Source organism: Pseudophryne corroboree, unplaced genomic scaffold (genome assembly GCF_028390025.1).
Source record: "Pseudophryne corroboree isolate aPseCor3 unplaced genomic scaffold, aPseCor3.hap2 scaffold_1920, whole genome shotgun sequence".
NCBI classification, from domain to species: Eukaryota; Metazoa; Chordata; class Amphibia; order Anura; family Myobatrachidae; genus Pseudophryne; species Pseudophryne corroboree.
This window is the reverse complement of record NW_026968560.1, coordinates 21,715-33,422: the sequence shown is the minus strand read 5'-3', so window position 1 is coordinate 33,422 and position 11,708 is coordinate 21,715. Positions and strand designations below refer to the sequence as shown.

General features: G+C 46.3%; 2 protein-coding genes across 2 annotated transcripts; both read right to left on the bottom strand.

Annotated features, from left to right (window-relative positions):
- Positions 1-1,085: 1,085 nt before the first annotated feature.
- LOC135004343 (alpha/beta hydrolase domain-containing protein 17C-like) lies at positions 1,086-4,166 on the bottom strand. Its single transcript, XM_063951803.1, has 3 exons — positions 3,646-4,166; positions 2,793-2,972; positions 1,086-1,305 (listed from the first exon to the last, which is right to left on the bottom strand). Exons 1-3 carry the CDS (start codon positions 4,164-4,166, stop codon positions 1,086-1,088), a joined length of 921 nt encoding a protein of 306 aa, XP_063807873.1.
- A 4,461-nt stretch (positions 4,167-8,627) lies between these two features.
- Positions 8,628-11,708, bottom strand: LOC135004344 (alpha/beta hydrolase domain-containing protein 17C-like). Its single transcript, XM_063951804.1, has 3 exons — positions 11,188-11,708; positions 10,335-10,514; positions 8,628-8,847 (listed from the first exon to the last, which is right to left on the bottom strand). The coding sequence occupies exons 1-3, from the start codon at positions 11,706-11,708 to the stop codon at positions 8,628-8,630; spliced, it is 921 nt and encodes a 306-aa protein (XP_063807874.1).

The window sequence follows — 11,708 nt, the reverse complement described above, 5'->3', positions numbered from 1 at the left end:
GTTTTATATTTTCATTGGAGGACTGCTCTAGTTCCTGAACTCTGATCTACAAGTCCCTAGCACCTCCTGAAAGGTGGGTCTCTATAGTTTTTTATCCTATTAAAATCTAAGAAATCTATTACCAGGAACTTGAGATATCTGCAGTCAAGCAAGCTGCCCTCCCACCAGAAAATGATAAATATTAAGCCGCACAACCATCCACTCCTCCGCTACGTATTAAACACCCCCTACCACCCTGAAAGTCATGTACCAGGGCCACTTCATCCAGCACAATGCCCCATTCTACAGTTTAGTGTTCTCCCTCCCGCCCCATCTGTGCAGTAAAGGAGTAATTAGCAGAAATTACTGCTCCAGGTTCTACATGCTTAGCGGAAGATAGATCACCCCGTACCGCCCGCGGGACATCAAAGTTGCCACTGATAGCACCCCCCACCCCTACTGTTGGAGGATGGATAGGGGCCCCAGTGCGTTGCTGTGCCCAGGGGCCCACACTACTGTTAAGACGGCCCTGGATGAATATAGTTATACAGATGCATATTTATACTAGTCCTAGTGGTATCTCTGTCAGTAATTCTATGGCAGGTCTAGATATTTTCCTTAGCAACTGTAGCTAACTGTAGTTCATATTCTTTTATTGGAGCTGTCTGTTCCTATGCACAATGGTTCTGCACCCGTACATCAGAACACAGCTATGGACAGTGAGGGATCCTGTGGCTTGGACAGATAATGTTGCTCAGCACACCTCTCCTCCTGAGATTATGTGATATTTGGCAACCTTCTATGGGGCCTATTTATCATTGTATATTCGCAGCTATATCCCCCATGCTTACAGCTTGTGTTCCTGAATGAGACAACGCTATGGAAAAATAACACAGACACCCTTGAGTTAGTTCAGATTGGTGTATTGTAAGAGAGCATTAGGCATTATATATATGTCAGATCCTGGATGTTAGCTCCCTGCAGTCCATGGTCGATATCTTTGACTGATGGATCTGATGGATCTATAATGCACCTAGGTGGAATGTGCCATCGAGAGGTCTCAGTCCCCCGGATTAGATGGTACTTGTACAGGGGCGGTGGTGGATTCATATATTGGGCAGCTCCTGAGAGATGAATTTCTGGAGTCTCACTAGATATTGCCTGTGCTTATGTAAATCCGTGTGCCCTCCTCCTTCCACCCAGAGAGGCTTTACAGCAGTTGGGCAGCGCTCATACATTGTCAGCCCATGGCAGAAGTCCACAACCGCATCTTTAGTCCCATGGATGATGAGTACCGGGCAGGTGACCTTGGAGATTTTGTCGATGCTGCAAAGGACATGATACAAAGGGATTATACAACAGAAACAGCATGGAGCTATCACACATGTAAAACGGCCACTAAACATATAGAATGGAAATAATGCATCAGGTAACATGCAGAGCTGCTCATGTAGAAGGTCACATACAGGACTTTGGCAGAGCAATGTTGGACAATGAATCTACTGTTGGTAATGAGCCCAGTGCAATCTATTGACCTAATAAGCCAAAGTCATGCACAAGACTTCAACTTGTTTCTGTTATACAATACAAATAGGATGAAAGAGGAATAGTGCCGTATTTCCCATTTATAAGCAGCTATGATATATTGGGAGTAAAACCGGTGCCAGAGGTAACTTATCTGGGGATCCAGTGTTTAAGTTCTGCAGAAGTAGCCTCAATGTTGTACACACTCCCACTGCAGCTACGCCGGCTCCCGCAAACCGACAACTTGCTGCCTGTATGAGAAGACATTGAGGCGGCTGTAGTGAGGAGAGTGCGCAGACACCGGGGTCAATTGCTCACACAGGCAGAGCATTGCTCGCCAATGCGAGCATGCGAGATGAAGAGGGGCAGCAGTAGATGCAGGGTGTTACAAAACTGACAAGAGACACAGGGCCATAGCCCCCCAGAAAGGTTTCTGGTAGGGAATTATCCTGTTAGTTTTCCAATCAGAAAAGACTCATGTACTCTAATTGGATTAGCATTCGGTATAAGATGGGATGGGTTCAGTATGCTATCCCAGTGGTTGGGATACCGGTGGTCACATGACCGTCACCGGCATTCTGACATTGAAGATCGGTGGAGGGGGTAAGTGTTTTTACTCATCCCTACCCTAACCTCCCGGGTGTGGCAGCTAGGGCTAACTCCCTGGGGGTGGTGGCTAGGGATAACCCTTGGGGGGTTGGCAGCTAGGGCTAAACCCCCCCAGTGCCTAACTCTAATCACCGCGGGCCCTAACACTAAAGCTCTCCACTATACTTACCTTCAGTGGTCGGTATTCCAGTGCCTGTGTACCAAGTGGTGTTGGCATTCCGGCGTCGGTCACATGACCGCCGGCACCCCGTCCATTGGAATGCTGAAGACATCCCACTGGGATACACATACAAACTGATTGGGCCAACAGAGCTGGGGGTGTATTTACTAAAGTTCGATATTTATTAATTTCAAATTGAGAGAAATCAATCTAAATGGATGTTGCATTCCGGGGGATAAAACACACATTTACTAACATTGAAAAAAATATATAAAAAGATTATGTGTTAGTAAATGTGTGTTTTAGAACACAACATCCATCCAGATGGATCTCCAACAGATAAAAATTGATGGAAATGGACATTTAGTAGATATACCCCTGTTGTTTGCCTGCCAACGCGCACCTAGGGGCCAATTCAGTTATCCAGTACGTGGGCTGACCCTGGTACTGCTTGCTCCCAGCACATACTAAACCCCACAAGTAACCTACAGCTTAATATAAAAACACAGCAATGTCTTACTTGGTGAAGGCATCCCAACAGTAGGCCCTCCGGGCGTTAGGATAGCCCATCCGCACACCTGACATGAGCGCCCCGTGCAGTATTACTGCTGCACATTTGTAGCGCGTGGCAAGGTCAACTGCCGGTGCTGTCCCAATGCTCTCTCCATACAGGATGATATTTTCCGCCGGGACTCCATATCTGTAGAGATAAAGCAGAAAAATTATCAAACTCCAATTACATCACTTCTATTGTGGTTCCTTATGGGAAACTTGTATATAAAGGCTGGATATCTGAACTAGGTAAATGACTGGATAACTTATATGAGTGATAGGCAGTGTATGTGTGGAACAGGACTACATAGGTTATGCACATTTACCTAGTTCCAGTCAGCTAGGAACACTAAGGAGCTAGGGGAGGGGAGCGTCCAGTCACATTGGAAGGAAACCCCTCTATGCTGCTAGATAGAATGGGGAGCCCAATAATGCAACATACTCTTACAGCACAGTACATATGGCAGTGCGTCCTATGAGGCAGGAGAGCAGAGGAAAGTGTCACCCCCTGCTTCTGCAGTAGTTACATCCTTTGGCTAAGACCCTATAATGCCAGCAATATATACCCACTGTCTTTATGTAAGCAAGTCCCAATACACCGATTACATTTATACTGTATAACCAGTTCATGCGGGGAGAGGAGTATATAAACTAATAGGAGCACAATACACAGCATATACATTCACCCTACGTAGTAAATAGTAGCCCTTACTGTAGCATATCCCCCACATACATACAGGACACCCATACACCACATGCAGGGTGTCAGGCAGAGGCTGTGTGGGGGCTGGGGAAGACTCATACACCCCAATCATACATACCGGGTCCTCAGGGCGAGCCAAGCTGCCTCGATGTCTGCATATGCGTTCTTCTCGCTTGGCTTTCCGCTGCTCACCCCATAGCCGGAGTAGTCGTAGGAGAATATATTGCACTTGATCTTGGAGCCTAGGGCAAGGTAGCGTCTGCACATCTTGCCTAGGTCAACAGCACAGTCGTGAGAGTAGAGGAGTGTGTAGCGGCTCCCAGGGACGCAGCGGACGTACATACAGGCCAGGCTATTCCCCCGCTTGGTGGTACAGCGGAACATCTCTACAGCGTCCAGCTTCTGCTGGGAGTGTGGCCAGTTAGCCCCTTCTGATAGCTGCAGATTACATACGGGAGGTAGACAGATTGTGGGGTCCACCTGCTCATCCTGCGCCAGGTCCTGTGCTGGGGCTGCCTCAATCTCACGTAGCGTGTACGTAGGCTCCGGGGGGTGAAAGGCCAGTTTGGCAATAATGCAGTTCAGCCTAGGTGGGCAGCAAAAGATCGAAAACAGCCTCCTCCACGAGAGGCCGTACATCCTCAAAGAGGGGTGTTGGGCCCGGTCCTAACACTCTGGACACTGGGCAGTGATCTTATAATAATAGTTCTATATAAAATACTTAATATAGCTATTCTAATCTAATAGTAATAATTATAAATAAAAGCTTAACAGCTCTGATAAAGACGCGACTTCTCACACTGATGTCTGGGAAGCAACTATTCTCTCTGAGTAACATCCAAGTGGATATGAGGTTATGACACGATTGTGACATCACAGACACTACCTGTCACTGACCAGGGCTGCATTGTGACATCACAGACACTACCTGTCCCTGACCAGGGCTGCAGCCTCAGCACCCAGCTGTCATTGTTACTGTATATTACTAGATTAGAGATGTATTGGTCATTACTATAACGTTTGTACATAATGTTTATCTATAGAATAAATGTAGCACACACATACTGTATATGAAATGTCACCTGTGTGATTATGGCCAAATATGTAGTGTGTATGGCTCCCTGCGCCCCTCACTTCTCCACCATTCCCTGATTGCAGGTAATCAGCGGAGGAGCGCACCAGCGCCTACCAGTGGCGTAACTAGAAATTTTTCTCCCCCAAGCCAAAAAATTCTTCGGCGCCCCCCCCCCCCATCCCCCATAACTGGCACTATTAAAGTTATAAATATGCGCGCGCCTTCGTCGCGCGCCGCAAAATAGGGTGTGTGGCTTCGTTGGGATGGGCGTGGCTTCACATAAAGGGGCATGGCATTGCAGGAAAAGACTACGTTATACCCCAGTTTTCCAACCTGCACGCCCAGACGTTAGCCACCACTGGAAAGAAAAATAATCCTGATTCATGCCCCTTACATTATTTGTAATTTTTCCTCCTTATAGTAATGCCCAGTATACATTATGCCACATACTGCAATGGCCCTTAGACATTATGCCACACACAATAATGCACATGACACAATATGCACACACCATAATGCCCCCGACACATTATGCCACACACCGTAATGCCCCGGACACATTATGACAGGAATCGCAATGCCCGTTATACATTATGCTACACACTGCAATGCCCCTGATACATTATACCACATACCACAATGCCCGTGATATAGTATACAACACACCGTAATGCCTGACACATTATGACAGGAATCGCAATGCCCGTTATACATTATGCTACACACTGCAATGCCCCTGATACATTATACCACATACCACAATGCCCGTGATATAGTATACAACACACCGTAATGCCTGACACATACCGCAATGCCCGTTATACCCTATGCTACACACCGCAATGCCCGTTATACATTATGCCACACTGCAATGACCCTGAGACATTATACCACAATGCCCGTGATACAGTATGCCACACACCGTAATGCCTGTGACACATTATGACACACACCGCAATGTCCGTGATACATTATGCCACACACCGTAATGCCCATTACACATTAAGTCCTACAGTAAGGCTTCTAATTACTTTTAAATTACCTGCTCGTTGCCAGGGGTTTTCATGCTCAGGGTGTCATTCTCGTTGCCAGGGGTATCATGCACTGGGTGTCATGCTCGTTGCCAGGTGTTTCATGCACTGGGTGTCATGCTCGTTGCCAGGTGTTTCATGCACTGGGTGTCATGCTCGTTGCCAGGGGTTTCATGCACCGGGTGTCATGCTCGTTGCCAGGGGTTTCATGCACTGGGTGTCATGCTCGTTGCTAGGGGGTAGTGCTTGTTGCTAGGGCTGTGCTCCCAGTGCCACATATGTCCCCAGTGCCAGATATTACCCCACGGTGCCAGGTACTCACATGACACCAGTGCACAATATAGCCCCCCCCCCCCCTATGTGCCAGGTACACATATACCCCCCCAGTGCCACATATGCCCCCAGTGCCAGATATTCCCCCTCAGTGCCACATATGCCCCCAGTGCCAGATATCCCCCCCCCCAGTGCCACATATGCCCCCAGTGCCAGCTATTCCCCCCCAGTGCCAGATATGCTCCCAGTGCCAGATTCCCCCAACCCCCAGTGCCACATATCCCCCCAGTGCCATATATGCCCCCTCCCCCACCGCCGCTGCTCCCCCGCTGGTTTGTGTTGGAGGGACACGGAGGGCACAGCGCGCGCCTCTCCTGTGTCCCTCCTGCATCATCTCCGGCGGCCGCGGGTCTAATAAACGAAGTGCCGTTCGTGAGCTCTGATTGGCTCACGAACCGGCACTTCTTCTTTTAGACCCGCGGCCGCCGGAGATGATGCAGGAGGGACACAGGAGTGGCGCGCGCTGTGCCCTCCGTGTCCCTCCAACACGGCAGGGAGGGTTAGTAGGAGCACTGGCGCCTACTTCCATATATTACGCACCCATCCTTAGTCATGGCACATAATGATTACACGTTCCATATAACGCTATAGCATAACTGAGTCAGTACCAGTTATATTACAGCAATTCACATCGTTCCACTGTAATTTTTAAAACAATCCTAGAGGGCTTATTAACAATAGATTCCATGTATAGCACTCAACCTTTATATACATAATATTATTATAAGGGCCCGGTCTACAGTATCTATCTACAGTATTTATCTATATTCATATCTACAGTATCTATCTTCATATCTACAGTTATCTATCTATCTATCTATCTATCTATCTATCTATCTATCTATCTTCATATCTACAGTTTCTATCTATATTCATATCTACATTATCTATCTTCATATCTACAGTTATCTATCTATCTTCTTATCTACAGTATCTATCTATCTATCTATCTTCATATCTACAGTATCTATCTTCATATCTACAGTATCCTATCTATCTTACTATCTTCATATCTACAGTATCTATCTATCTATCTATCTATCTATCTATCTATCTATCTCTATCTATCTATCTTCATATCTACAGTCTCTATCTATCTATCTATCTATCTATCTATCTATCTATCTTTCTTCATATCTACCATTTCTATCTATATTCATATCTACAGTATCTGTGTATCTATCTATCTATCTATCTATCTATCTATCTATCTATCTATCTATCTTCATATCTACATTATCTATCTATCTATCTATCTATCTATCTATCTATCTATCTATCTATCTTCATATTTACAGTTTCTATCTATATTCATATTTACAGTTTCTATCTATCTATCTATCTATCTATCTATCTATCTATCTATCTATCTATCTATCTATCTATCTATCTTCATATCTACAATTTCTATCTATATTCATATCTACAGTATCTATCTTCATATCTACAGTTATCTATCTATCTATCTATCTATCTATCTATCTATCTATCTATCTATCTATCTAAATTGCTCTACTGTCTTAGCCTCTACCACCTCTGATGGGAGGCTAGTCCACTTGTCCAATACCCTTTCTGTGAAGTAATTTTTTCTCAAATTTCCCCTGAATCCCTCCCCCCATCCAAATGTAATAGCCTCTCCTCTGATAGTCTGACACAGGGAGGGGACTATCACCCCGATCTATAACAGTAGTATACAGTATCTGTATTAATCAGGAGTCTGTCTCCCCAGTTACTTATTGAATTTATTTAATCTCCATATACTCCAGGCAGGTGATAATTTCTGCCCTCAATAGAAGATCATTTATTTCACGGCCGCTTATTACAAACCTCTACTGAGAGATACCGCACTTACTGATACTAATATATCAGCAGTATATCACCCTGGCACCAGCCCCCTCCATCTAACTCTTATTAGGTAGCAGTTACATAAATATGCACATCAGTGTGATATCACGCACTAACGGTGGGGCAGATGTGGGGGTGCGGAGGCCTGCTCCAGGGCTTAGTAACTGCTGTTACTCCAGTCTATGTACATTTGGTAGGATGAATATGGTGCGTCATCTCACTTGTATAAATGCAGCACAGCAGATGAATATAGTTATACAGATGCATATTTATACTAGTCCTAGTGGTATCTCTGTCAGTTATTCTATGGCAGGTCTAGATATTTTCCTTAGCAACTGTAGCTAACTGTAGTTCATATTCTTTTATTGGAGCTGTCTGTTCCTATGCACAATGGTTCTGCACCCGTACATCAGAACACAGCTATGGACAGTGAGGGATCCTGTGGCTTGGACAGATAATGTTGCTCAGCACACCTCTCCTCCTGAGATTATGTGATATTTGGCAACCTTCTATGGGGCCTATTTATCATTGTATATTCGCAGCTATATCCCCCATGCTTACAGCTTGTGTTCCTGAATGAGACAACGCTATGGAAAAATAACACAGACACCCTTGAGTTAGTTCAGATTGGTGTATTGTAAGAGAGCATTAGGCATTATATATATGTCAGATCCTGGATGTTAGCTCCCTGCAGTCCATGGTCGATATCTTTGACTGATGGATCTGATGGATCTATAATGCACCTAGGTGGAATGTGCCATCGAGAGGTCTCAGTCCCCCGGATTAGATGGTACTTGTACAGGGGCGGTGGTGGATTCATATATTGGGCAGCTCCTGAGAGATGAATTTCTGGAGTCTCACTAGATATTGCCTGTGCTTATGTAAATCCGTGTGCCCTCCTCCTTCCACCCAGAGAGGCTTTACAGCAGTTGGGCAGCGCTCATACATTGTCAGCCCATGGCAGAAGTCCACAACCGCATCTTTAGTCCCATGGATGATGAGTACCGGGCAGGTGACCTTGGAGATTTTGTCGATGCTGCAAAGGACATGATACAAAGGGATTATACAACAGAAACAGCATGGAGCTATCACACATGTAAAACGGCCACTAAACATATAGAATGGAAATAATGCATCAGGTAACATGCAGAGCTGCTCATGTAGAAGGTCACATACAGGACTTTGGCAGAGCAATGTTGGACAATGAATCTACTGTTGGTAATGAGCCCAGTGCAATCTATTGACCTAATAAGCCAAAGTCATGCACAAGACTTCAACTTGTTTCTGTTATACAATACAAATAGGATGAAAGAGGAATAGTGCCGTATTTCCCATTTATAAGCAGCTATGATATATTGGGAGTAAAACCGGTGCCAGAGGTAACTTATCTGGGGATCCAGTGTTTAAGTTCTGCAGAAGTAGCCTCAATGTTGTACACACTCCCACTGCAGCTACGCCGGCTCCCGCAAACCGACAACTTGCTGCCTGTATGAGAAGACATTGAGGCGGCTGTAGTGAGGAGAGTGCGCAGACACCGGGGTCAATTGCTCACACAGGCAGAGCATTGCTCGCCAATGCGAGCATGCGAGATGAAGAGGGGCAGCAGTAGATGCAGGGTGTTACAAAACTGACAAGAGACACAGGGCCATAGCCCCCCAGAAAGGTTTCTGGTAGGGAATTATCCTGTTAGTTTTCCAATCAGAAAAGACTCATGTACTCTAATTGGATTAGCATTCGGTATAAGATGGGATGGGTTCAGTATGCTATCCCAGTGGTTGGGATACCGGTGGTCACATGACCGTCACCGGCATTCTGACATTGAAGATCGGTGGAGGGGGTAAGTGTTTTTACTCATCCCTACCCTAACCTCCCGGGGGTGGCAGCTAGGGCTAACTCCCTGGGGGTGGTGGCTAGGGATAACCCTTGGGGGGTTGGCAGCTAGGGCTAAACCCCCCCAGTGCCTAACTCTAATCACCGCGGGCCCTAACACTAAAGCTCTCCACTATACTTACCTTCAGTGGTCGGTATTCCAGTGCCTGTGTACCAAGTGGTGTTGGCATTCCGGCGTCGGTCACATGACCGCCGGCACCCCGTCCATTGGAATGCTGAAGACATCCCACTGGGATACACATACAAACTGATTGGGCCAACAGAGCTGGGGGTGTATTTACTAAAGTTCGATATTTATTAATTTCAAATTGAGAGAAATCAATCTAAATGGATGTTGCATTCCGGGGGATAAAACACACATTTACTAACATTGAAAAAAATATATAAAAAGATTATGTGTTAGTAAATGTGTGTTTTAGAACACAACATCCATCCAGATGGATCTCCAACAGATAAAAATTGATGGAAATGGACATTTAGTAGATATACCCCTGTTGTTTGCCTGACAAAGCGCACCTAGGGGCCAATTCAGTTATCCAGTACGTGGGCTGACCCTGGTACTGCTTGCTCCCAGCACATACTAAACCCCACAAGTAACCTACAGCTTAATATAAAAACACAGCAATGTCTTACTTGGTGAAGGCATCCCAACAGTAGGCCCTCCGGGCGTTAGGATAGCCCATCCGCACACCTGACATGAGCGCCCCGTGCAGTATTACTGCTGCACATTTGTAGCGCGTGGCAAGGTCAACTGCCGGTGCTGTCCCAATGCTCTCTCCATACAGGATGATATTTTCCGCCGGGACTCCATATCTGTAGAGATAAAGCAGAAAAATGATCAAACTCCAATTACATCACTTCTATTGTGGTTCCTTATGGGAAACTTGTATATAAAGGCTGGATATCTGAACTAGGTAAATGACTGGATAACTTATATGAGTGATAGGCAGTGTATGTGTGGAACAGGACTACATAGGTTATGCACATTTACCTAGTTCCAGTCAGCTAGGAACACTAAGGAGCTAGGGGAGGGGAGCGTCCAGTCACATTGGAAGGAAACCCCTCTATGCTGCTAGATAGAATGGGGAGCCCAATAATGCAACATACTCTTACAGCACAGTACATATGGCAGTGCGTCCTATGAGGCAGGAGAGCAGAGGAAAGTGTCACCCCCTGCTTCTGCAGTAGTTACATCCTTTGGCTAAGACCCTATAATGCCTGAAATATATACCCACTGTCTTTATGTAAGCAAGTCCCAATACACCGATTACATTTATACTGTATAACCAGTTCATGCGGGGAGAGGAGTATATAAACTAATAGGAGCACAATACACAGCATATACATTCACCCTACGTAGTAAATAGTAGCCCTTACTGTAGCATATCCCCCACATACATACAGGACACCCATACACCACATGCAGGGTGTCAGGCAGAGGCTGTGTGGGGGCTGGGGAAGACTCATACACCCCAATCATACATACCGGGTCCTCAGGGCGAGCCAAGCTGCCTCGATGTCTGCATATGCGTTCTTCTCGCTTGGCTTTCCGCTGCTCACCCCATAGCCGGAGTAGTCGTAGGAGAATATATTGCACTTGATCTTGGAGCCTAGGGCAAGGTAGCGTCTGCACATCTTGCCTAGGTCAACAGCACAGTCGTGAGAGTAGAGGAGTGTGTAGCGGCTCCCAGGGACGCAGCGGACGTACATACAGGCCAGGCTATTCCCCCGCTTGGTGGTACAGCGGAACATCTCTACAGCGTCCAGCTTCTGCTGGGAGTGTGGCCAGTTAGCCCCTTCTGATAGCTGCAGATTACATACGGGAGGTAGACAGATTGTGGGGTCCACCTGCTCATCCTGCGCCAGGTCCTGTGCTGGGGCTGCCTCAATCTCACGTAGCGTGTACGTAGGCTCCGGGGGGTGAAAGGCCAGTTTGGCAATAATGCAGTTCAGCCTAGGTGGGCAGCAAAAGATCGAAAACAGCCTCCTCCACGAGAGGCCGTACAT